The 27368-nt window shown below is 37.5% G+C and overlaps 5 protein-coding genes and 1 pseudogene across 10 annotated transcripts; 3 read left to right on the top strand and 3 right to left on the bottom strand.

Moving 5' to 3' along the window:
* LOC104826046 (serine/threonine-protein kinase tricorner) lies at window positions 1-3860 on the bottom strand. Of its 6 annotated transcripts, XM_019204192.1 has the most exons (15): window positions 3790-3859; window positions 3585-3593; window positions 2856-3163; window positions 2575-2749; window positions 2410-2493; window positions 2089-2330; window positions 1767-1989; window positions 1603-1682; window positions 1422-1506; window positions 1169-1300; window positions 962-1075; window positions 798-845; window positions 569-653; window positions 427-483; window positions 1-321 (listed from the first exon to the last, which is right to left on the bottom strand). In XM_019204192.1, the coding sequence occupies exons 3-15, from the start codon at window positions 3116-3118 to the stop codon at window positions 191-193; spliced, it is 1719 nt and encodes a 572-aa protein (XP_019059737.1). In that variant the 5' UTR covers window positions 3119-3163; window positions 3585-3593; window positions 3790-3859; the 3' UTR covers window positions 1-190. The 6 variants fall into 6 exon arrangements, 5 of the variants coding, with proteins under 5 accessions (XP_019059737.1, XP_019059738.1, XP_010556855.1 ...); XM_019204193.1 differs by lacking the exon at window positions 3585-3593 and having other exon boundaries at window positions 3790-3860; XM_010558553.1 differs by lacking the exon at window positions 3790-3859 and having other exon boundaries at window positions 3585-3684.
* A 1403-nt stretch (window positions 3861-5263) lies between these two features.
* LOC104826045 (uncharacterized protein At1g03900) lies at window positions 5264-8258 on the bottom strand. The gene is made up of 3 exons (XM_010558552.2): window positions 7675-8258; window positions 5755-6015; window positions 5264-5631 (listed from the first exon to the last, which is right to left on the bottom strand). Exons 1-3 carry the CDS (start codon window positions 8164-8166, stop codon window positions 5557-5559), a joined length of 828 nt encoding a protein of 275 aa, XP_010556854.1. The 5' UTR covers window positions 8167-8258; the 3' UTR covers window positions 5264-5556.
* Window positions 8259-8686: 428 nt separating this feature from the next.
* Window positions 8687-10837, top strand: LOC104826043 (annotated as a pseudogene).
* Window positions 10787-12591, bottom strand: LOC104826044 (12S seed storage protein CRA1-like). The gene is made up of 4 exons (XM_010558551.2): window positions 12213-12591; window positions 11882-12129; window positions 11377-11793; window positions 10787-11274 (listed from the first exon to the last, which is right to left on the bottom strand). The coding sequence occupies exons 1-4, from the start codon at window positions 12529-12531 to the stop codon at window positions 10882-10884; spliced, it is 1377 nt and encodes a 458-aa protein (XP_010556853.2). The 5' UTR covers window positions 12532-12591; the 3' UTR covers window positions 10787-10881.
* A 1784-nt stretch (window positions 12592-14375) lies between these two features.
* Window positions 14376-16171, top strand: LOC104826042 (prohibitin-2, mitochondrial). Its single transcript, XM_010558550.1, has 4 exons — window positions 14376-14459; window positions 15258-15433; window positions 15516-15550; window positions 15758-16171. Exons 2-4 carry the CDS (start codon window positions 15284-15286, stop codon window positions 15822-15824), a joined length of 252 nt encoding a protein of 83 aa, XP_010556852.1. The 5' UTR covers window positions 14376-14459; window positions 15258-15283; the 3' UTR covers window positions 15825-16171.
* A 6427-nt stretch (window positions 16172-22598) lies between these two features.
* LOC104826041 (zinc finger protein NUTCRACKER) lies at window positions 22599-25163 on the top strand. The gene is made up of 3 exons (XM_010558549.2): window positions 22599-22879; window positions 23359-23755; window positions 24207-25163. The coding sequence occupies exons 1-3, from the start codon at window positions 22762-22764 to the stop codon at window positions 25075-25077; spliced, it is 1386 nt and encodes a 461-aa protein (XP_010556851.1). The 5' UTR covers window positions 22599-22761; the 3' UTR covers window positions 25078-25163.
* Window positions 25164-27368: the final 2205 nt, after the last annotated feature.

Below are 27368 nucleotides of genomic sequence, written 5' to 3'. Positions count from 1 at the left end.
AACATAAAAGTTTGAATTCTTTTCATTCTTTTCTTTTGACATAAAGAATTATACATATATTTAGGGGGAAGCGAGAGAAGGAAAAAAAAAAAAAGCAAAAGACAAAAAGCAGGACCCGAACCCGGTTTGGTTCGGTTAAGTTCGGTTATCTGCACATTTGGTTTTAATTTTGTTTGGTTACATGATTCAGTCAATAGTCAGACTCTTGCCGTCTCCGGTTCGCTTCGAGCTGACGGTGCGACGGATTCGAGAAGCTTCTATAGACGCAGTACGGACCCGACTCAGCCACCTCCTCCGAAGACGACGACCCCGATTCGCTCTCTGCATCAAAACCAAAACGCGTTTTCATCTTCCAAACGCGATTTTTCAAAACGCAGCGTTTCGATTCTTTCTGCTAAGTTCATTGAAAAAAAAAGGTTCCGTTACCGAAGAGTGACTTCACTGATGGCCTCTTCGTCTTAGACTCTTTCTTCTTCAACTCAGCTGACAAAACAGAAGAAAGATGACAAAACCTATACACACACACACATATATATATAAGTTAAAAATTTCTTCAAGAGGAAGTTACCAATCCCAGGAACTTGGTAGTCATTGATGATTTCGAAATTCTTGTAAGTGTAACCTACAAAGTTGATGTCTTTTGAAGAAAGCATCTGCAACCAGAAAGACGCAATATTCGCGTAAAAACGCTGGTTTGCGTTTGCGTTTAAATTCCAAAACGCAGAATCCGAGTGACCGTTGGATCTTAAACGCTAATAGGAATGATGGAAAAGGGTCTTGAAATCAATGAAATGCACCTTCCTCCATGGCCCTGTTTTAGGAGGTGCCTGAGTCTGTGCATCTGCCTGGACAAAAATGATGGTATAATGATACGAAAACGACGAGAAAACAGAAAGAATTCGCTGTATGTATGACAACAGTGAGAGTTGAGGAAGGAGAAGACGAAGAAAATGCGAATAACCTCGTCGAATTTCTCGAAGTTTTGAGTATCCAAATCATCGTTAACCTCGGGAATAAACACGGCTTCCATTTGGTAAATCTTGTCCCATTCCATGCCATTGAACCATGGATGAGCCTGCGAGAGCGCGTATTTTCTTGGTTAATATCATTCCAATACTTGGACGAAATTTTCAGTCTTTTTGGGGGTACAATCACATAAAGGACAGACCTTGATCTCATCAGCGCCTCCAGAGCCGAGCCTCTGGTTGACATTGCATAAGAGCTTGCTAATGAGATCCTTCGCCTCCGGTGACAGTTTCGCTTCTTCGGGAAACTTCAAATGTGTTCTCCAGTTAACTATCTGCGTATATAACCGCAAAAAGACCCGATATTTCAAACAAAACTTGTGTTCCGTTTACAGAATCTGGGGGAAAAAACAGAGGAAAACGTGTTAAACAAATGCTCTAAATCGTCATATATACCTTTCTACAAGTCGACATGGGATCATCGGAGTAAAATGGTGGATATCCGACAAGCATCTCGTACATTATAGCTCCGAGAGACCACCTGCCCCGAAAGAACGATCGGTAAGATATGTTTGAGCAGTGATAGTGACAGAAAACTTTAACATTTCCGTTCGACATCTCTATATATCATTCATACCAATCACACTCCATGCCATATCCTTTCTTTAACAACACTTCCGGGGCGATGTAATCGGGTGTACCAACGGTAGAATAGGCCTGTGAAAAAGGGTCGGTGAAAAATGTTTGCGGACATCAACGTTTTCGAAGAGGGAGAGAGAGAGAGAGAGAGAGAGAGGTTACGAGCATTCTTCTGTTCTTCTGCCAATGCTGAAGCTGTTCTTGCTGTGAACGCTTAGGAGTGAAACTGTTCTCATCGCTCTCGGTAGCTCCATTAGAAGCGTTTCCTCCATTGGAGAAATCTTGTTCTTCGATGGCACTGCAATCCAACGGCTTGCACAGTCCGAAATCCGACAACCTTAGATGTCCATACCGATCAAGCAACAAGTTATCCGGCTTTATGTCCCTGCAAGAAAAAACATCACCATATGCCAGATTTTCCCATCGAGAAGGAGTTTATTTCCATGTCTGGACATGAACTCAGAGCCTGGAAATGCAAGAAAACCTGTGGATATAATTGCGTTTGTGGATAGATTCGACGGCTAAAACCACCTCTGCAACGTAAAATTTCGATTCGGATTCGGACAGAGTATCTTTACGCATGAGAAGAGTCATCATATCACCGCCGGGAAGATACTCCATTATAAGGTAAAGATAGTCGTCGTCTTGAAAAGAACAGTAAAGCTTCACAATACAGTTGCTGTCGACTTCGGCCAACAGATTTCTCTCTGCTTTCACATGCTCTACCTGCAAAAAGAGAGAAGAAGCGTTTTTTGAAAACGATCCAAAGGATAACGTGTTTCCAAAATGTGTAATGGAATTGAACCTGTCCTCGACGAAGCATCTCTGATTTCTTGAGTTTCTTCATTGCGTAGACATGGCCAGTCGTCTTCTCTCTGCAAACCCTAACCTGAACCGATCAAATCGAAAACGTTGAATCAAATTATAGCTACTGAATGGCCAAAATGATGCAGAAAGTGGAGTGTTTTGCCTCTCCGAAGGCGCCCTTTCCGATCATTGTGAGCAGCTCGAAATCATCGGCACCCATCTTATGCCTTTGAAGTCTCATGTACTCAGTCTCCTTCTTCTCCAGAAACTTCAGCAGATTGTTCTGATCTTCTTCTGATACATCTGCATCTGCAAGCTTCTCCTCCAGCATTTTTCTCCTGCAACAAGATCCAATTTTTCATCCGACCCTTTATCCAAACTCACAAGGGTATCAAGTAAATTCATATTATATGAACATATATAAACATACATATATATATATACCTCTCTTTCCTCTCTTGAAGAATCTTCATCTGTTCCTTGTAGTGATTCTCAATGTACTGCTTTGCTGCAGCAACTTTCTGTTTGGTGGCCTTGGAGAGTAACTCACCTTCTGGTTTTGGCGGGTTTGCCATCGTAGACGTGGTCGGTGCCGTCGACTCTTCATTCGGTCCGGTGGTTCCGTACGTACTTCCGGTGAACATGTCCTTTTTCCGGAACTTGTCCCGTGGCTGAAACTTATGAAACCAGCTTCTTGCAGAGTCCATTTTCCCCCTCTTTTTCAAGACCCTTTTACCTTAAAGGCATCCCTTCTGTTCAAACAAACAGGAGAAGAGATTGCTGATGAATCAGAGATACGGCCATGGATTCATGGTTTTATGATGCGTTAGCAGAAACCCTAATTCAAGTCCTGCATCAGAACGTGCCCTTTGGATTCGTTACGCATAAACCGAATGGCAAAACCAGATTAAACATCTATTACAGATTCTAATGGTGTTTTCCTTCATGGGCAAAGGAAAAACTTCTTCGTCACGTTATCTGGACACCAAACTCCATGGAAAGAGGAACATCGAGAGAGAACAGAAGCGAAAGAAGAAACGAACAAATACAGATTGGGCCACAATGGCTGATTATGTTACTCGATTGATATCGAAGAACAAAACCCAGAATCCTGATTTTTTTTTCGCAGATTGCAAAATTGAGGGGGAAAATCAAAACATGTTCGACACGTACCTTGATCTCCTAGATTCGGACGAAGCATGAAACGAGAGAATAGATTCGAAGGTCCCGAAAAGAAAAAAGCCAACAAAAAATAATATTACCCCAAAAAAAAAAAAAAAAAAAAAAAAAAAAAAAAAAAAAAAAAAATTACCCCAAAAAAAAAAAAAAAAAAAAAAAAAAAAACAGGAAGACGAAGAAACAGAAAATGTCGGGTTACCAGTAAAACTCGGAAAATGTGATCGTTAGTGGAGTTTGCAAAATTCCTTGATAAGAATATCCGCGAGAATTTCGCATGAAACACTCCATTTATACACACTCCTATATATACACACACACAGTCATGCATATGTACACGTAGACAATTATAAATATACCGCCCGAATATATAATGCGTTTAAAAGAATTGCGTTAAGACAACCTAAAAAAAACCCTCAAATTTACCATTTTCTGTTGAAAAAGCTTCTATTTTTATACCAGTGTGCACTAATCCTATATATACGGTTTGGAAATCTATTAGATGCAATTAGTTAGTTCCTCGAAACCATATCGTTATCCATCGTAGAATACTTTTGCATGGCTCCCGTCGATTAATTTGTATATCATGAAACATATAATGCAATGTAATCATACAAGATAAAGGAAATTTAGATATTTGAAAGGGAAATGTTATGATTTTTAATTTTTAATTTTTTGTCTTGGAGTGGTGAGTTTGGAGAAGAAGACCAATCAAAAGGTGAAGATGACGATGATGATGTGGAAGTCCCTTTCTTGTTTTCATCATCTCTTCTACTCCACTGCTAAAAAAAAATCTCGCGGTTTTGTTGTTGTGTTTGAAATTGATATCTCAACCTAAAGAACTTATAGAAGTCATATTATATGTCTTGTCTGCAAGCACATGCATATATACATACACACATACACACACACACACCAACTCCATCACTCTCCCATTAGCTTCTCCCTAAAATTCCATAGATTTGGAAGAAACCCGCATGTCCACAACTAAAACTAACATCCCCCACCCGCTCCCTAAACTTGTTCCAATTAATGATTCACATGTCATGATGATCATCCCATCTAACATCTTAGATACATCTCTCTCTCTCTCTCTCTCTCTCTGTAATTTAGAAAACCGAATCAACTAAGCAGATTTCGATTAGTGTGGTCCTTTGTGAGACAGAAAATGAAATTCTTAGCTCGAAGCAACTGCACTAAGTCGATCAATAGAAAGTGAGGTAAAGATGAAGGTTACACCTAATGCTACCAACTTACTTTGTATAGTAAGACAGAGGGGTTTCATTGAACAACCCGTCTTGCAAGTACCCATTCTTCACCTAACTGAAGACATAAAAAAAAAACCTCGTATTTCGGTTTACCCTTTAACCGAATCAACCAACACATAACCAATCAGGCATCTGGTTTGGTAACGTTGAGTCCAAACATGAAATGATTACTTGGGTTTTTTTTTTTTGGAGAATATATTACAGATATTTCTTACTGATTTTGTAAAGAATCTGTTACCCGAGTCAACAGCACATGCTTGTGTTGTCTATTATTCAAAGTGCAATAGAAAAATCTATAGAAATAATGCAATGCAAAACTGTGCTGCATTCTTTCAACTAGTATTACTCATCGTGGATCTAAGATTCTCATGTCGGATTTAAAGGCGAGATTATCGAAACTCAGCGAGGTAATAAAAACGAAATACCTTCTCTTTCTTGATGTGATTATAAGATTCTCTCTCTCTCTCTCTCTCTCTCTCCCTTAAACAATGGGAAACAAAAGAAAGATCACACAACACAGGAAGTGTCCGGGTTACAAAGAAAAACACATAATTTACCACAGAACATATGCCATTACCTCACTCTCTTGCTCTTCGTTGTTCACCTTCTTGCGTTAGCTAGTGTGCTCTTGATCTTGTCACTTGTTCTGACTCAAGAAGGATGAAGGCGAGAGATGAAGTCCGGTCCCAAACAGGAGGAGATCAGAAAGCCGCCCACCCAGATGCAGCTCCGGTGGCCTTGGTCTGACCCGATCCCATCGTCGCGGGAAGATTTTTCTGCAGGAAAACAGTGGAATGGGAAGGGATCTCAAAAGAAGAACTGGGATTTGAGAATAGAGATGAATGACTGAGACTTCTTGTTCGACAGCCCGGAAATTGAGCTTCGGCAATAATGTTTACCTTGAGCTGAGAAAAATCTGATAGAGGATCGTTTCCACGTCTTGTGTTATCTTTTGATTCCCTACAGCTATCAGATACCATTCTCGAAGCCACGGGATCATTTGGAGGCGGTGGCAAAGGTGAGCTGATTTTTGCAGCACTGCCCGGTGGTGGAGCAAGAGCTAGCGGCTTAGGCTTCCCGTTTCCTGAAAGAGCAGCTGAGAGCATCCCGGTTCCACTTGTCGGTTTGGGCTTCACATTGATTCTTATGGTTTCTCCTTCCTGAACATCAAAAGAATGTATCTCTTAGGTTGGTGACATCCAGTGCTAAAAGGTCAGTTTAAAGGGAGAAACACTTGCAATTCTCAAGTATGAAGACCGGGACACTCTTCTCATTATAGCAACTTGATATCATTTTCACCTTAAGATGGCAGGACAAAATTACTATCTCTTTCTCTCAGGAAATGAGGATGGAAGCTAAACCAAAGTCACTTGCGGGAAGCACATTCTTGGTTATGACGCAATTATGAAGATTGAATCCAGTGACAAGTGACAACGAAGAATCTTGTCTTTTCAGTAGGGGTGTCAAACGAGCCAGCTCGGATCATTTTGGGCTCGGCTCATTTGGCTCGGATCGTTTTGGGCTCAGCTCGTTAGGCTCGTTTTCTAACGAACCAGAAAAACCTCGGCTCAGATCGCTCGCCAGTTTTCCGATCTGAACGAGCCGGCTCGTTGAGCTAAGGATATATAATATTTTTTATTTATATTTATTTTAAATATAATTATAAATTTAAATAAATACATAAAATTTTAATAAAACACCAATATCATTTAATATTTTCAATCATCACAATCATAATAATTAGTATATTTATAATATCATATAAATAATATGAAAAAAATTAATATAAAATTATATTAGAGTTTTTTATATAAATTTAAATTAATTTTAAAAAAAATACCAGCTCGTTGAGCAGCTCGCCAGCTCGCCGAGCCAGACTCAATGAACACGTGTTCAATGAGCTCTGGCTCGTTAGGCTCGTTTTTTAACGAGCTGGAAAAATTACGGCTCAGATAGCTCATTTTCTGCCGAGCCACGAGCCAGCTCGCGAGCTGAGCTCGTTTTGACACCCCTACTTTTCAGAGATTAGGTTCCAAGAACAAGAATTGGGGGCAAAGGTATTGACCATTATGAACAAGAATCAAAAACATCAAAAGGAGAGGCACACTTCCAATTCTGAACCAACCATAAAAATCGATTCAAGTGTAACCAGGATAGGCCCCCTCACTCTAGCTGTGAGGTACTTACTGACTCCCTAGTTGAGAATCCGAGAAAGAAAAATGCTATCCATTATGAGTCTACTGACAAATTGACAATGGATGCTAAAACCGGATTTAGTTGAAGAATGCTTGTGAATGGAAGCATTTGCCTTGATCAGATCAAGACAGGGACATTCCTTCTTCGTGGCAACAAGATTTCACAACTGGATAGAACACTATAACAATTATGGGCCAGAAGTATGAGCTTTCTCATGCAGTCAACAAAGAAACTTTAAGCAGTACCATGATATCATCACTCTTTTAGTTTACGTTAAACCAAAGATGCATCCGGTGTCTCACTCTCAGTTCTGAGACTAATTTCAAAAACTGCACCCAAGAAGTTGTTCTAATTAATCATATATACTCAACAAGAACAAGCAAATTCTGCCTATATCCTAAAACATATTCGCGATTCCTAGAAAACTATTGATAAAAACAAGAGATCTACTTAAATGAGAGCTAAGCCACTGAATGCATGGATCGATTCCGTATCGAATTTGGCTGTTTGCTTTTCGAACAATTCGTAAGATCCATCAAAGCTTTCATTTCCGTTTTGACAGGGTATCAGATTACTCCACAATCTTATCCTAATTCCGAAAGCTTAGGAACATAACGGTTTACCTTCAGCCTGTGATTGACGGCAGGATGAATATCGATGTGATCGTCGCTCTCACTCGTCTCGCCAATCTCCTTCTCCTTCTCCCTCCTCAAGTACTTCTCGTGATCCGACAACGCGACATTGAAATCAAACGCCTCGTTCCTCTCCGTAAATCCTAGCCCGATGAACGCGTGCTTCCCACGCCCGTCCTCGATCCGGAGAACGAAGTACCTCGACGAGTCGAGACAGGGCTCGACGGAGTTCTCTCTCCGACCGGGATCGACGAAGCAAGCGGCGAAGAGATCGCCGGAGCTAGGATCCTCCAGTCGGATCTCGCAGCGATCCTTGCAGGAGACGACGCGGAGGCGACCGGACCAGATCTTGTCGGACTGGAGCCACTCGCCGCATTTGTAGCCGCCGGAGGTAGTCCGCGGCGGGATCTTGTAGAGGAAGACCTCTCGAACCACAAGGAGGGTGTGCTCGAAGGCCTCCTCCTCCTCCTCCTCGAACGACATCGTTACCGGTGAGAAGATCTCTCTGTGTCTGTCCTCGGGAGGTTGTAATATTCCCAGTCGCAGTGCAGAGACGTGCGGATTTGAAGATCGTGCTTTTGCAAATATATTTTTTTATATTTTTATTATTATTCTTTAAAGTTTTTTTTCAAAATGCATATTTATGGTATTAAAGTTTAGTAGGAACCATAAACGTCGTGGGTTGGACAAAGTCCATGAAACGTCGTGGACCAGACCGGCCCATTATGAAGTGACTAGTTAGGGTTTAGAACAAACTTTCGGGCTATTCTCAAAAGATGATGATGAGATGATGATGATGATGATGATGATGATGATGATGATGATGATGATGATGATGATGATGATGATGATGATGGGCCCAAAAATAATGCAATGTCCAATAATCCTATCAATTAAGGCCCAATTGCTGAATAAGGAGAAACAAAACGCGTCGTTTCGTTGCCAACCGCCTTATCTACAATTCCTTCCAAAGGACAACGGAAAGGTATTTAAGGACATTCTCTTCCTCTCTTATGCTTTGAGATTTTTTCCTCTAGGTCTATCTTTCACCGCGTAGTGGCCCTCAGAAGTGGAAACTTAACGCTCCGTGGTCATGGCGACGGCTTCAGGTCACTGTTTCTATTATTGCGTTCGTTGAGATTTCGGTTTGTTGCAGATCTACACGAATCGTTGTTCTCGGTCTGGTGGACGAGAAGCTCGGTTCTGATCTTTGAGATTAGTCTACTTACGGGTTTTTGTTAGGTTATTAGGGTTTTGGTGCTTCGAGATTAATAGTTCGCCGACTTCTGCTTGATTTGGTGGTGTCGTCTCCCATTAGTATTTTGGAGTTTCTGGTTTTTAGGGTTTGGTCCTGTTCGTTCGTCGATGGCTCGGTTCTTTTTCTCTGAAAATTTTCAGGATTTTATAATCTTAATAGCTTCGGATAATGGGTTTCTTGTTCTTCGTACGATGGGTGTCCTGGTGATATTATTTTGCTAAAAAATTAGCATCTTTAAAAGCCAACGATGATATCTGCTTCTTTTGTGTTAAGTTATGTGCTGATGGGGTTGGCTAATTTCTGTGACAAATTTTAGTTTTGCCCTTTGATTTTTGGTTTTCGATGATCTGATATTTGCGGACTCGGGGCATTTGCAGTTGCGTTTAAGTCGAGGGAAGATCATAGGAAGCAAATCGAATTAGAGGAAGGAGCCCGTAAAGCCGGGCTGGCCCCTGCCGAGGTGGATGAGGATGGAAAAGAGATCAATCCTCATATACTAACAGTATATGTCATCTGCTCCGTGGTATCTCAATTCAGAGAAACCGGTAAGCTAAACCCTCTTTTAGTGTTCTTTTGCTTCTCTGAATTAACACCCTGCAACTTGTGCACTGAAGACCTTTTTCTTTTGTTGGCATGACAGAGATTAAAACATCCAAGGAAATGGAAGAGTGATCCCAATTACACAGAGTCGTGATATGGCAGAGGTGCAAAGATTTTTCAAGCGGACAAATACAGGAAGGGGGCATGTCAAAAGTATGATTTCTTCTTCTTTGTCTGTATCGGTTTGTTTCTCTATGAACCCATGTCTTGTTCTATTTGTGGAATATGGCATCCTAGGCGTAACTAGCCCTACTGTTTATCCTTTTTTGTTCCTTTGAATGGATTACATCCATTTTGCAGTTAAATTTCTCATCACTAACCAGAGAATGTACGCAAGTGCCTTCTTCATTTTTAACCATTTTCTAATTTACCCCCTTATCTTCGCTTAAGCTGTAGTGCAATGATCCATTTCACAAAAGCATGCATGGAAAGATCTCGTAAGATCGGAGCAAAGTGGACATACAAAAGCATCGCACCTGATGAGAATATTAGGACTTTTGAACTTGACTATGATGGCAAAAGAGGCAGATGGAACGGGCCTATGACCCTTCAACCTACCATCGTGTGATGGAGCTCTATGAAGCCGAGGAGGAAGCTCGGAGGAAGTATCTGAAGGAACAGCAGCTTAAGAAATTAGAGGAGAAGAACAATAACCAAAGCAACGACGACCCAACCAGTGATGGGGATGAAGAAGATGATGACCTCAGTTTCGTTTATCAAAAGTATCTTTTTCTCATAATGGAGATTGTTTTCGGTTATCAGAGGGCACCAAGAAGTTGAGGAGAAGAAAACCGCAACATGGGGAACCGATATTCCCGAAGATTTGGAATTGGACGAGGAGCTTCTTGCCAAAGCATTTAAGAAGGTATAATATGTATTATACATATCTTTTCCCAAATGTTTTCATCTTCTAACAAAGGTGACTGATCGTTGGTGGGTGCCTGGTTCAGGAGGATGAACGAAGAAGGGAAGAAAGGGATGTGAGGAAACGAAAGTACAATGTGAAGTGGAACGACGAGGTAATTTATCTGTTAATATCTCAAAAGGTTTGGTACGATAATTATAAGACTATATTTGTTTACGGTTTTACATTTGCAGGTGACTCGAGAGGATATGGAAGCTTACAGAATGAAGAGAGTTCACCACGAGGATCCAATGAAAGATTTCCTCTGCTAAAACTCTGAAAGCTGTTTTATATGCACCATAGATCTTGCATGGTTGTCCGCAGAATGAAAATGGGTAAAGTGATTTAATTAAGAACAACTCATTTTATTGAAAGAAAGTTACAGGGTCACATTTTACATGTGTTATTATTATTACAACTGTACTTAACAGTGGATTCAAGCGTCGGATCTCCTCCCGGACTGACCGCTGCTGTGAGTTAACGTAGTCTCGAGGGTGTTGAACTTAACCCTCCTCGCCTCCTCGACCGATATCTGGAACCCATTGGTCAGAACCTCGAGCGGGAGGCCTCTCAGCACTGACGTTCGGCCGGCAAGAGTGTTGATCTTTGCGTTGTCGTTGGTCTTGAAAGAAATCCACTCAAATCGCTCGCTCTGTGCCGTCTTCGCGACCGCGAAACCCTGAGGGATGGCCAGGAGTTGGCCCTTCGAGATCTGCTGGTCGAACACTCTGTTTCCGTTGTCGTTCACAACCTGGACGTGGGCTTGCCCGTTCGTCACGTACAGAATCTCGTTCGCGTTCACGTTCCAGTGAGGCAACACCATGGCGTCCTACATGCACCAGAAAAAGATAAAAAGAATAAAATTCAGATAAGTGTATGACATATGGATCTAACACGAACAAATTTTGTTTTTTTTTTTTTGGGTACTGACGTTGCGGAGGGAGCCACGCAAGGCGCTGAGGCGGAGGAAACGAAGCATGGGGAGGGTGTAGCTGTTGAGGGTGCTGATGTAACCGAGCTGAGGCTTGTACACGTCAGCACGAGACGGGTCGTCGAGGTTGTCGGTGCACCTCATCGTACAGAACGTCTCCTCCAGACCATTGTCCTGTTCTTGTCTCTGTTCTCCTCTGACGGGCGGCCTGATGACTCCGAACGGGCCCTGAACCCGGACGATGTTGCCGCGGTTGTCTTTCTGGTTCTGAAGCTGTTGAGCTGTATTCAATTTGATCTTGAAGGCTTGGGCCAATACTTGCGGGTCGAATCCGCTGAACATGTTGTTCTGCGGTTCCTGTTGGCTCTTTCGTAGCCACACTTGCCCTTGTGGGTTGTTTCCCGCCAAGTGGAACGCCTGTCAATGTACACACATATGCAGATTAAGCAGATGTATGTATACATACATATATATATGTCTATATAATCTAGGAGGTTATATATACCCTGGGGTTGCGGTCGAGCTGGTTCTGGTTGTTGCCGATGTCGAAGACGGAGACGATGATGAGTGGCTCGTTGCCGTTGTTGTGGATCCACTGGGATATACCGGCCGGGTTGGCGATGGTGTCTCCTCTCCGGAGATGCTCCACTTTCTGGTGCATGTCCCGGAAGCCCTGGCCCTGCCATTGGCCTCCGGCCGAGTCCATGAACGTCTCGGCGCATCCAGGGATCACTCTTCCCATTAGGCCCCTTCCTGTTTTGAACAAAAAGGGCGATTCACTCAATCTGATTATAACGTATCAAATTTACATACACGAAAGTGAGTACAACACTGACCGTTGACGACGAAAGAGAGCTTAGGGGCGTTGAAGTAGGTGGGCAGGTAGAGGCCTTGAGGCTCGATGACGATGCGATCGAAGGAGACGCCCGAGCATCTGAGCTGAGGTGCGTGGTGGTCCCATATCTCAATGCGACCGGCCTCGCACTTCAACACGTGCGATGGCTCGAGGACGTTGAGCTGGTCGAGCTGGCACTCGTTCCCCCACTGTCCCTGCCATTGCTTCTGTTGGTTCGTCTCCTCCTCCATGGCTCTGTATCCATGGACGAGGAGGAGAAGCGTTATGGCGATGCTGAGAAGAGAAGAGCTTTTACCCATCTCTCTTTTTTTTTTCTTGATTATATTTCTTTTGGGTTGTGGGGGTCTGTTTTCGATTTGCATGCAGGAGTGGGGTTTATATAGGCGGAGAGTCTGTGCGTATAGATTATCTTCTATTTTTTAAACCCATATGTTATCTCTGTTAAACATTCGATAATCTGTGTTACATCTTTGTCATATATGATTGTATATAATATAATTGTAGTATAGGATTAATAGATATAGTTTTCTTTAATAAATAGAGTACGTAGAGGTTTGGTTATTGGTTAAGATTTAAGATTTTATGGTTTTGAGATGATTAAAGATTGGGTCGTTGGTATTATCGATGTAAAATGTTAAGTTGATGTTACTTAAATTAAAATTACTTTAAAAACAAATACATGGGTCGATGATATTGTAGAAATGATAAGAGATAATATAAAATATGAATTGGGCACATAAAATCGACCATGTACACTTCACTAGACAAACATATGATAAAAGTGGACACATTTCGGTTTGCATGGCTTCTTGACGTTCATGTTCTTACACATCATCTTTAAGATAGGCACATACCCAACCGCAGAACCAAACAACACGCACAAAGCGACAAAACTCGCCAATTGTATTTAATTACCCGTTGAATGGTTAGGGTTACGTGGAATTACAAACAAAAACCGTATGCTTTTTACATAATCGACGTGGTTATAGCTAAATCTTATTATAAGATATATATATATATATAGGAATATTTATTTGCTTAGATTAATTAGCGGCTTATTATGGTTTTGGATTTTTTTTTGGATAAAAATTATGGTTTTGGATTTGGACTATTTTGTTTGATAAAATGAAGTGGGCTTTCGTATAAATTTATAACGATCCTTTTGTTATTTGTACACAAATTCAAGAGTCCTCATCAATCCAAATATCCAATCCAATACTATTTTATAGGGATTGGCATAATATCCGAAAAAACCGAACCGATCCATACTAATTAATAATATTATTAAATATAAAAATAATTTGTTATAAAAATTTAAAATGCTTTATACTTATATGTATATTTAAGAAATATTTTGTATATATTGAGATTTAAAATATTTAACCTTTTAAATATTAAAATTTATTATGTTTAATTTTTGAATTTTGAACTTTCAATATATTTGTATATAATATATTATGATTATATTTGTAATTGAATTGATTTAAAATATTTAAATTATAAATTTTAAATTGTGAATAACATTTATATTAAATAACTTATATATTTTCTTTTATATTTAAAATTGTTATTTAAATTTGAATTTAATTTTTATAATTTTTATTTCGGATACGGATATTCGTAAATATCCGAAATTTCGGATATCCGTAAATTATAGATCGGATACGGATAATAAAATCGAGTATTTGTGCGGATCAGATACGGATACGGATATCTCAAAAATCACGGATATCCGATCCGTGCCCATCCAAGTATTTTATATTAAGCCTTAGGTTTCTTTTATTGATGATCACATCATTGTTGATCTTACATATAATATAGATGCGACATCGTTTCAATCTATATATATTCCAGAGAACCATGGATATCACTGTATACAAGAAATACATCGCACGCTGTATACTATAATCCACGTGCAGGAAAAGAAATACAGTCTTTTATATATATATATATATATATATTATAAAAACAATCACCTATTGGACCTAGATTTTACTTGACAGTCATGACACTTCTATAGATGGGCCGAATCTCGGCCCATTATAAGCATTTTTGTAAGGTAATGCTATTTACAAGGATTTTAGTTGGCAGTCATGATACTTCTATAAATGGGCCGAGCCGACTAAACCCCTTGTGGTGTCTGCTAAAGCTCTAGCTTCCTCTGATCCCGGTATTTCCTTGAACCCGAACCTCGCCGGCGATCGAGAGCTGCATTTTACGACCACGGGTGCGTTTATCTCTCCATCGCCACCATTTCCTTTTCCCATTTTATTTTATTCTACCGTGTTTAGGCGTTTTCATGATTTATCAGGGGAAAACGATGAATTTAGGGCTTTGTGAGGATGCTTGTATGTCTATTTTTATCATCCCTTTCAGTAATTTTGAGGTGATCCGGTCGAGTGGAAATTAGGGTTTTTTCGCTTGAATTCCTGTGTTGTTTGCTTGTATAATGTTCGTGCGTCGATTACGTGTACTGTGGGAACTATTCCCTAGACAACGATCTACTGTTGGTGAATTTGATCGTATTCTATTTTGTCAATTAGCGTAATGATCACGCTCGGTTCAATTGAAGAGCAATGGCGTTGAACGTATCTGTTCATCTTTTTTTATTATTACATTCCGTTTCCCTAATAATGATTTGCAGTCTATTTGTAATCGGAATTTGTGACCATTTAATGGCCTTCTTAGCCGTTGTTTCAAGTGATGCTGGAGCTTTATTCATTGTTCTGGATAATCAGAAAATGGGTTTTCCGTTCATATGCTACCAATCCATTCAACTCCAGAAGCGTTGTTATCTGATCTCTCTTAAGTGGAGTTTCTACCTATTAAGGCCTTGTTCTTAGCTGTTCTGGGTTAGTTACGGCGCTTTGTTCAGTCTTTTGGATCATAAGCGATTGAGTCCTTTTTCTTTTTCATCCACTGAAAATGTATTCAATTCGAGAAGCATTGCCTTACTATCTTTTCTCTGTTGTTCTTTTGAGTAATGCCTGTGCTGCTCATTGACTTCATTCCTTTTTGCTCGTAGCAAAATGAATTTCAACAAAGTTCCAAATGTTCCCGGATCTCCTGCCCTCTCTGCCCTACTTAAGGTCAGCATTATCGGTGGTGGGCTCGGTGTCTGTGGGGTTGCTAACAGTCTACAATGTTGAAGGAGGGCACCGTGCTATCATGTTTAACCGGTTAACTGGGATTAAGGACAAGGTGTGTATTGCTTAAGAGTTCCCCCGCATGTGATTGTGCAGTGATTTTGAAGTATGATTATATTTCTCGGATTTTTTTCCAGGTCTATCCTGAGGGCACACATTTTATGGTGCAGAGGTGAGAACTGCTGGATGTCCCTTTGGGAAAACCCGATGCATTTATAACCCAAATGGTCGATTCAATGTAGAATCATCTAAGATTAGCGTCTTACAATGATAGGAAAAGAAAAGTTTTGATCTTGAGATTAGAACTGATAACGGGTTTTGCGGTTTTGACATGAACGAATCCGTAAGAAACAGTCAAAGTATATTATGTTTTAAACAGGGAGAAGCCAAGAGTGCTCAACCCATTGGACAAGCTATTGCGAACAATGCGGCCTTCATCACCCTGAGGAAGATCGAAGCAGCGAGAGAGATAGCCCATACCATCTCCATCCCTGCCAACAAGGCTTACTTGCACTCTGCAGATCTTTTGCTCAACGTCCAAGGAATGAACTCCGAGACTAACCCCACCAAGACATAGTAAGTTACCCCTTCTCGTTTTCATTGCCTTTTGTGAAGTCTAGAAATGACCGTTCTGCCCTTCTCATTCTGCCCCTCTGTTTAGCGAATTTGCATTGAAGAGAGGAAGTATATTATCATTTAGCATAGAGAAGCTCCTCAGTGTTTGGTCCATTATTACATATGATTTTGTCTTTCACGCGCCACATAATATTAAATTACTGCGAAGTTGACGGAATCTAGGAATTGGTCTGGTTCGGTTTGAGTCCCAAATTTTAATTTCAAACCCAAACCGATTGGTTTCATTCGGTTCACATTAGACCGGGCTGAAGCCATTTATATAAACCTAACGGGCTTGTAACTGTCGGCCCAGTATATTATGTGTCTAAAGCCCGCCAGCCTCGTCCACTTGTACGGACGTGTGTTTTTTTTTTTTTTACCGTTATAGTTTAAATTAAAAGATGAGTAGAAAAGATCACCGAAATTAACTATATGTGTATGCACGCGTATGTATATGGATAAGATAATCAATCATCCAATCCTAATAAATTAAGTATTAAAAATGATTAAACCTTTTTATAAAAGAAAATATATAAGTGCGTTGTTTAACTAAAATATCGATAAGACCAACCTGCAATCATGAAGCCAATAATATTTTGTCAAGGATATGATATTGGAAAGGAGGCCACTTTTAAGTAATAATCATAAACTTTTTATGCTTTTTCATTCCAGATTTTGTTTCAATGAAAGATTATAGACCTAGGTGGGCCTCTATTTGACCGTTTGGTAGCAATTTTCGTATTCTAACTTGTCATTTTCTCCTTATACGCACATACACATATGTGCGTGTATGTATATATGTGTGCATCATATACTCTCTTCCACATGTATATTCGGTTTTAATGATTTAACAATACCATATTTCTCAACAATAAAACAAAATTAAAAGGTCTTATTATGCTTGGATTTTCGAGAATTCTTGCTTTAGCTCTTTCATATTGTGGTATATGTGGTCTCCTCTTCTATTTCTAATTCACATGAGTCACGCCCGAACGGTCTGCGGATATATATATATAAATTTGTATCGATTCTTAATCAGAATATGTAAGAAATCGCATTTTTGAAAGAAAAAAAAGAGTCATTTTTTACAAATGTATATGTACATGAGACATACACAAAACCAACATGGAACATATATATGCATGGCTATGGGGTTTATAATGGTGATATATATATATATATATATATGTATAGATTACTTGACGGGATAATGACTCTTTCGGTTAATTTAAGACCACTTGATCATATGTTTAGGTATTACACTCTCTCTCAATTAGCACTAATGGATAGTCTCCATCAACTTTGAGGAAAAGGTTGGGGGAGTGTGACTTTAGCTTTTACTTTTACGACCCATCAAAGAGAATCTTATACGGCCTTTTTCTTCAAATGTAATTTGCATGGAAAAGTTATACCAACTTATAATTCAACCGGCTAAACTATATATATGGTTACAATTATAACATTTTTTGCTTAGATTGTAGTTCCCATTTATTTCTATTGATAATTTGGACATCAAATAATGAATTCTCCAATAAGCCAACTCGTACACATTTCAATTTTCATGATTCCAAACGGTCCGAAATATATGATGTACACTGTTTTATTTCATCATCTATATAAAACTATGTATCATTGCCTGTAATTTACATTCCACAAAAAAAAACTATGTACTGAGTTTATGTCGTGAATATTTTAGTAAGTTAAATATACAAAAACGGCTTAATAAGATGCTTATTATAGAAAGAAAAAAAACAGAGAGGATATTGATTTGTGGATTTAATGGAACTATATATATGCAAATCCTTGGTACCATGATCCCTCGATAATGGGAAATATAATGAATTAGCGCATTATTTTTCTAGGATATTTTGTAAAGTATTTAAATACAAAGCTGTGTTTTAGCATATTATATAGCTAGGAAAAATAATCAAATTCCCCTATAATCATAAAAAAAAGGCCAAAAAGAAAGCGAAACAATTTTGTTAGTGATAAAATGTCAAAATCAATTTGACCGAATTCGAGGGTGGAACGTATTGTTGGTCAGTCCGAGTAAAAACAATGAGGCCATTACCATCCACTAAGTGACATATGCATACTTTAGGTCTAATCATATCTCCATGATGTCGTTATTTCTATTTTTATTTTTCGACAGGTTTCCATGTCGTGGATCCCTCCTTTTGTCTTCTTTGAAACGTCGTTTCTTGCATGCCCTCTCGTACCCGCACAACATTTGTGTACGCATTTATCCACCATGGCATATATGTATATACGTATATGTATTTATATTAGAATATCCTATAATATATCTTCTTTTAGTTTTAAGGTTTGCCTTTATCTATATAATCCATTATACAAATCATTCAATAACCATAATTTCTCAAGTTATCTATATATATATATATATCGCGTTGGTGATTATGCAAATGTCTGCACGAGTTATTTCATTAAGCGATAACAAGAAAACTTTTTTTAAAAAATCTCAAAAACAAGTATATGTACACATACACATGCGTATGTTAACATTCATAATCAAATTAGGTGTTCGATACTCCGTAGATTTTTTATCTTTTCATAATAAACTACGGTTCGACCACACGCACATACTCGTGATACGGTCGAATCTTAATTTTATACCCAACTAAGAAAATATCTCGTCGAATTTCATTTGAAAAAAAACAAACATCGAGAAGAACCTTATATCAGTTATTACATGCATTCCCTAAAGTCGATTAAGATTTCTACGTATCTTTTTTATTTTTATTTCTTTTTTCAAAACATATCGAATCACGTTTAAAAATGGAAGTAGCCCGTCGTGATTTTGACACGTCAGTTTTGCAGAATTTCATTTGAAAAAAAAAGTTCGATCCAACGATATTAAATCCAAGGGATGATAAAACATATACCATAATATTTATATATATATATATATAATGCATGTATGCATATGCGTATTGGAAACAAAGTATATATTCTTCTACCTTTTAGTGAACCGAAAGCATGTGGTATATCTGTAATGTACCATCTAGATCCACATCTGACTCGCTTTAGAGATACTATTTTCTCTTTATTTGCATTTCACAAAAAATAAAATAAAAGAGGACGTACCAAAAACAAATTTAGATATAAAAAGCAGGGCGTGAAAACTATATATGCCATATATATGTATTCCGTTTTTTTTGTATTTTAAAAAAGTTCACAATAAAGAAAATGGTAGAAATGAAGATAAAAATGCTGAAATATTTACTACAAATATTTAAGAATAATAAATAAATATATAAATATTTAAAGTCGAAGTTTTTTCGTCGTTTTGTAAACATTTTCCAACGGGTTGCGTTATAAATTTATCATATTAAAAAGGCAAATTTGTCATTTGGTCAAGTAACTTCACCGGAAAACTAATCGCCTACATTTGTGGATACCGGTGCAATGCACACAGACCAAACACATGTACGAGTGTGTCTTAATGCCCGTGCTCGTGTCTAGGAATCTTGATCATATATTAAAAGGGAAAAAAATATGGAATATATATATATATATATAAGTTCTCGAAAATCGGAGGAGAATATTCTGGTGCCGCCAAAGTTCAAGAGGAAAAATCCAAAAATCAAATTAATAAACAATGATTATATCGAGAAGAAAGAATAAAAGGTTAAAAACATGATTACATTATGATTAAAGTGTTAATCACAAAAAAAAATTGCTAATTAAGTCAGCCCACAAGTTGACGGCCTCCCTCTCGTCTATCTTAATTAATTACCTTTAGTTTTTTTTTCACTTTAAAGCTCGTGGGAAGGAGAAATTAATTAATGTTAATTTGAGCTAATTTATTTTTGTCCTACATATATACTAAAACTTGCATATGCCATTGTAATGGTTACATATATTACCCTCATTCAAGTCCTTCAAATCATTTATCAGATTTGATAGATATTACTATTTTATTATGAATATGTACCGTATTAAATCAACCCATAAAACCCATATGATATTAAAACGGTAAATACTAAGCTTCAATTTTTTATTCATAACCCATAAGCATAAGCAAACAATATATCTTCGGCATGAAGTTTATATATGTATATATATTCTCGAAAAAAAACTTTGTTAAAGAACAAAAGGAAAAAGTAAACGTGGAAAAAGAACATTATAGAAAGCATGAAAAAGATACTCGTATCTACCATTCAAAAGAAATTACCAAACTTTCTTCTCGACTTCACAAACCACATATTAATTTACATGAACATTTTTTTTCGTATATGATATCTCTCTTACCACATTAATACAAAATGCTAATTAATTTATTAGGGACCATTAGGTTACAATAAAACCTCAAAAAGTGTCCAAACTCACTAAATAAAATTTGTACAATGATATCTCAGAATAGATGACTCAACATGTAAGGAATGAAACAAATCATTTTCAACCGGGTCCCAACCTTCATTTAGTGAGAGATATTCATATGAATTTTTTCGATCTTTTGAATGATATAGTCGAATCAAATTTTCGGTGAATTTTTAGATTATAAAAAAAAATCTGTACAATAACTGTATATGTCATAACAGACATAAAATTTAGATGAAAACATGCAATTTTCAGGTGGGGTATTATTCCAAGCGAGAGCTATACAGTTTATGTCTGAACGGTTTCGCAGTCGAACGGACGATTATTCTCTTTTGCAAGTTTTGGCTTTATTTTGTCGTACGTTGTTGGATTTTACCTTAGACAACGTGCATGGGTACACGTGCATGGCAGATTTTGTACGACAAACGAGAGATTTAACCACGACGTTTACACCTTTGACCCAAAAAAAAACACAGTTTTAACTAACCGATAGAAATATAGTATCGACAGTAACACATACATACATATATATATACACTTATGTATGTAACCAATCACTTGTGAATTGGGCAAAGTCTTGGCCGGGATAGACTGTGTGAATTTACCTTTAGTTCCTTCCACCAATAGAAATTCTATAGATTAGAGACACACATATATGTGCGTGTGTGAATATATATATATATATATATATATATATATATATATATATATATATATATGTGTGTGTGTGTGTGTGTGTGTGTGTGTGTGTTGTACAATTTAGAGTTCAACCCATTTATATTGTAATTGTCAAGCACGTGATTTGTGGGAGAAATGTAGCATAGAAAATATTCCATTAGCAATTATTGACACGAACAAATTGTTCGTATACATCACGAATTAATTATATATTCACGTAATAATTTGGTTAATAAATAATATGTGCATGGATAGTAATAGAGAAACGAATAGCTCATGTATATTTCCTAATAAATTTTTTTTAAAAAAATAAGCGCTGTATATATTAATGCAAGCATAATTTGTTGTTAACAATAAATATTTGAATATATTACCAATATTTTTTAAATTTTTTTAACATATTCTAAACATACGGAAAAGAATAAAGATCGTATATAAACTGAAGTAATTAACAAAGTTATCCTGAATTTTATTAAATGTAAAATCCATTTTTATTCATCCAATTTCCATAATTTTATTCTTCGAGATTCAGTTTATTCCAAGATCTCTCATTCGACTACTCATCATAATTAAAAAATAATATTGAAAAAAGAGAAAAAAAAAAAGCAAAACAAATAATGGGATAATCATTCCAAATAGAAAAGGCGTACAGGTTAGCTTTCCTCCTACCCTCACCGTATGTATCATCATGCGCACCACCACATCAACATTCAGATGCTAAAGGAACACTGATTTTTTGACAACACACACATACACAGCATATATATATACGGATATATATACATACACACAAATAATGGGCCGGATAATCACTTATACATATTTATTTGTCAAATATATCGGAGAGATGAGTGATTTCTGTGTATGTCATAGTTTAAAACATTACATTTACATGCCTTTACCGTATTTTAAATATTCTTTTTTTTATTTGATGCAATTTTTGCCTCATATTTTCGAAATTCGATATTCATTATCATGCAACCATTGTTATTTTCCACAAATACCATATATATTCCTTGAGATAAATTGTTTTGTTTGTTATAATTAATACTGGAAATTAATATATACATATATAATAAAAATATAATACGTGCAAAAAGATTGAAGCATATGTACATAATACGACATTTTAATGTTTTGGGTCCATGAATATAACAAAAGAAAAATCATGTATGTAATAATTGTTTTGCTCAGATCTCATCATAAATTTGTCAAAATAAATAATTCCGAATTTCACTATAACAAGCTAAAAGCATTATTATAAATATAGTGTGTGTTTTCTTTCTGGCGTTGGATATTAATATGTTTTTGGGGCATGCTAATGTCTTCTTTAATATTTTAATTTTTGGCACTGCTGCTGTCTCTGTCACCTTGTAATTTTTCCACCGCCATCTACTTTTCCCTGTCACGGAAATGGAAAAAAAATAACAGAAAAAACATAACCATTTTATTTTAATTAATAAGGCTTCAACAGTTTAACAGATCAAGGTACTTATATATACATATATCATATATACGAATATATATATGTATAGAGAGAGAGAGAGAGAGTTCTTTCATAAATGAGCTTTATATATATGTATAAGTGGACAACCAGTATATCTTGTCTTTGTGGTTTACCTCTCACAGTTACCTCAGATTCTTTTGTCACTTTGTCTGATTTAAATATATAGTCTCTCTCTCTCTCTTCCAAGAAAATACTCTCAGCGAACTCAAAGAGGCAAGAGCAGGAAGAAGAAGGAAGAAGACATGACAGCCGAGGAGACAATCTCTTACGGAGTTGTTCAGAGCTCGTCATCAACCCTTGACCATGAACCCACTAATACTCCTGCTGTCAAGAAGAAGAGAAACCTCCCCGGCAATCCAGGTCAATCTTAAAGATCACAGAAACCCTAATTTTTTTTCTTCTAAATCATTAATTAATTTCGTCCTCTCTTTTTGAAATGTTTGTTTGATGGTTGTAAGTTTGTTCTAGATCCTGATCTGCACCTCTATATCCATGATACGTACGAGAAGTTATATTCATTTGCATGAACGAATCAAAGATAAACCTAGCTAGAAGCTGTAGATTAATTCATTATTAATTAATTAAATTCCCTTTTTTTTTTCAAGTTCTTGGTATGAGAATACTTACATGCCCTCTATGTGGAAAACCTTTACAAGGCCATCAACCACAAAAAAAAAAAAAAAAAATTGATCCTGATCCTTTATTTCTTTGTACTTTGACTAATACAAGACCAATCCTTCTCCATCTCAGACAAAAGATTCCCATGCGTAGACAGAACCTATAACTATTACCTTGCAAATCCATTTAGCGTTTCAGATCAAGCTTTTCATTCTGTGTAGATCCCGAAGCAGAGGTCATAGCCTTGTCACCGAAGACATTAATGGCGACAAACCGATTCCTATGCGAAATCTGTGGCAAAGGTTTCCAGAGGGACCAGAACCTGCAACTCCACCGACGAGGACACAACCTCCCATGGAAGCTGAAGCAGAGAACGACCAAAGAGGTGAGGAAACGCGTTTACGTTTGCCCGGAGAAGACATGCGTTCACAACCACCCGTCGAGGGCGCTGGGAGACCTGACCGGCATCAAGAAACACTTTTGTCGGAAACATGGCGAGAAGAAGTGGAAGTGCGACAAGTGCTCCAAGAGGTACGCCGTCCAGTCTGATTGGAAGGCTCATTCCAAGACTTGCGGGACTAGAGAGTATAGATGCAACTGCGGTACCATATTTTCCAGGTATATTTGTCAATTTATATATATATATATATATATATATATGTGTGTGTGTGTGTTTTCTGATCCGTTTTATATATGTAAGTATGTCCATTTGGTGAGATTTTTTGTTGTTTTCTTCAAGGTAGGTAGTTTTTATATATAGCTTTTATAGTGCCTATGGCTTTTTTTTTGTTCGTTTTCTTGAAGGTGTGTAGCTTTTTAATTTTTTTTTTTTTGTGGGAGCCTATGATTGGAGCACAAAAAATTTCAAGTGATCAAATATAGATATATAGTATTGTATATATATGATCAGTTTGATATGAGGCGTCTCATTTTGTTAGTTTTCATGGAATTCTGATTCGTTGGTCTGTGGGTGAATGGACGGTTGAAAGCGAAATTATGTGCTGATAGATCAAGCTGTATATCGTCTGACATTGACTTCGTTTTATCAATGTGTTATTGGACGAAACAGGAGAGACAGTTTCATCACTCACAGGGCGTTTTGCGATGCCTTAGCCGAAGAAACAGCGCGTCTAAACGCAGCCTCCCATCTCAACAGCCTAACCGCCGCCGCAGAGGCAACCGCCGGAAATCTCAACTACCAATACCTCATGGGCAGACTTTCTCCACCGCCACCGCCGTTCGGACCCCCGCACCCGACAATCACAATTACCTCAATGTCTCAACACCACTTCCCAGCGTCACTCTCCCTCTGGATGGGATCCCATCACCAAGACTTCGACGACCGTAACCAAATGCCGCCGCCGCTTCAGCCACCGGACCACGACTGGGTTTTCGGCACCGCAAACGCGAAATCTTGTGCGAGTACAAATCACGACGGGTTCACAACGATGAATGGTAACATCTCGAGCGGTAACGATCATAAAAGCGCGAGCCTTTTCGTTCCATCTTTATTCAGCGACCAAACCCAAGCCGCAGACGCAACTATCTCGGCCGCGAATATGTCGGCGACAGCGTTACTTCAGAAAGCGGCTCAGATCGGCGCGACATCGACAGACCCATCAGCCTTTCTCCACAGCTTCGCGTTAAAAACCACCGACCAAATTACGAATCATCAAAATGGTGAAGATGGTGGCGAAAAGTTCTTCGCTTTGTTCGGATCTAACAACGTGGGCATGGGTAACCTCGGAGGCGATCATGAAGTTGGAAACCCTAGAAATGGCGGCGTTACGGTTTCTGCGTTGGAGGAATCGCAGATATACCCCTGGAAACGTAGGAGATTGCAAAACGGGGAGATCACCGTAGGAGGGCAAACCCGGGATTTCCTCGGGGTCGGTGTTCAATCGATGTGCCATCCATCGTCTATCAACGGATGGATGTGATGATGTAATATATATATCATGCGGCCAAGCTTTTGGCAAAGAATAAAAAGAACAGTGAAACAATCTGGTTTTACGATTACAAAATATATCAAGTTTTCTTTCTTCGACCAATCCAAGTCCTGTATTCATCCAGCCCTCTACGTGGATCGTGTAAATATATAGAAGGCCTGGGATTTGATTTCCATTAAATACAGATAATTTAAACAATCATATCCCCTGGGCTTGATATTTGTTACACAATAGTTTCATTAATTATTTAAATATTACAACAATTCTTAATTTATAGAGAAAATGAGTTTTACGACATGGGAGTAGTGATAGAATGGTGAAATAAAGCACGCATGGGCGAATAAACTATTGAAAGAAGGGTCGTGGAAGGGAAAGTGGAGATCCATGCATATTCTCTTGGTAACGCTAGAAAGGGCTTCCATCTTCACATACAAAGCAAACACACGTGTGTGCATATATACATACACACGTGTGTGCATATATATACATACACACACACACGCGACTGTAATGCATAATGTAAGGTGAAGAAGTGGTGGGGACTAGGAAAGGTAGTGGCTTTTGAGCTGAATAATTAAAATTATAGACAGAAGAGGCGTTTAAAGTAGAGGAAAAGAATATATATTCTTAGCATAGGCTTTTCTTCCTTTTGGTGTTCCTTTTAATACTCAAAAGAAAAAAATCATTTGATTCATCTCTGCCGTTATAGTTATTGAAATCGGGTGCTGATAGTTTTATCCAATGATGACTATATATATATATATAGAGTCCAATTAACTAACACGTACGTTATATGATAGTATATCTATCAAAACTTATGAACATAAATTTAAAATCTTCCACGACAGATAACTTCGAGGATGTTTTATCAAACATAAAACATGAAATAGTACGAACAATAAAAAAAGATAGATTTTTTTTTTCAACAAAGCAAAAGAAACGAAAATGGAAAAAGGGGAAAAAGAAGGAAGAAACCATTTTATGACCTTTAGCATGTCAGGATGACTACGTGAGTGAGTGGCGATGCCTGTCTTTGAAACCAAAGCAACAAAGATCTCTCTCTCTCTCTCTCTATCTCTCTCTCTCTATATATGCGTAATTTCGTCGACTATTCGAGACAAAAGATAAACACCAAACACCAAACTTTAGCTTTTGGAAAAATCATTGTCCTTGTATAAACATATAAGAGTGTGTATATATATATATATATATATAGTTCATGAACAAGAATGATATGATTGTATGGACAAAGAAAAAGGTTTACATTTGGACGTAGACATGTCATCAACATCAACGGTCAAACTGATATTGTAGAAGAAGTGAAAACGTGTTCTACGAATTATTTTATCGTTTCGATTTCTTAGAACACTCTAATTACTCCTCCTCCCACTCTCGAATGTAAACGTACGTGCGTGCATGCATGCATGCACAATGATAATAGAAATAGGTCGAAATTTTCTTCTTCGTGGCATACTAATTTTTGTTATATAGGGAAGGTAACTTCTCGAGATGTGAAAACACATTTGTTAGTTTACATTACATTGTAGTCAAGATTTCAAAATTGTTCTAAAAGACTAAAACGCATTACTTGTTACAATCGTGAGGTTTTTTTTTTCCCTCTCGTATTTTAAATTAATCTGGATAAAAATATAATATTTGCGTTGAATTTGAGTTCTTTACTAACGAGCGAGAATTTTATTTTACCATAAATACGAGGATTTAGACGCTGAATTTCAATAAAATAGTAAAAAATAAGACGAAATAAAGGGATCAAAATCGTTTTCATCCAATGGGCTTTAAAAAAGCCCATTAATCTTAACAAAACCCAATTTCCACGCGAAACTATATTCTTAAAATCTAAAATAAAAGGGGATATCGCCATAAAAACCCTGTACTTTTCCCAGGTCAACGAAAAAACCCTGTACTTTTTTGCTTACCAATTAAACCCTATACTTGGTATGATTAACCAATAAAACCCCAAACTTGTTAATAATTCACCGAAAATCCCCCGCGACTGCCAACTCAAAAAAAATGATGATGTGACAATGACTTAGCTTCCAAGTTATGTACACATCATCAAAATTATGACACATCATCATTTCAAACAAAAATAAATTACATAATTTATTTAAATTAATTTATATACATATAAATTCACATATATATATTACATATAAAATTACTTATAACTAATAAAACATACATATATATATATATATATATATTATAAATTACATTAAAAATAATATATATATATATATATATATATATTATTTTTTAAT

The sequence above is a fragment of the Tarenaya hassleriana genome, unplaced genomic scaffold, assembly GCF_000463585.1.
Source record: "Tarenaya hassleriana unplaced genomic scaffold, ASM46358v1 Cleome5, whole genome shotgun sequence".
Lineage (NCBI taxonomy): Eukaryota > Viridiplantae > Streptophyta > Magnoliopsida > Brassicales > Cleomaceae > Tarenaya > Tarenaya hassleriana.
The sequence above is the reverse complement of the archived record's forward strand: the minus strand, read 5'-3'. Positions and strand labels throughout refer to the sequence as shown.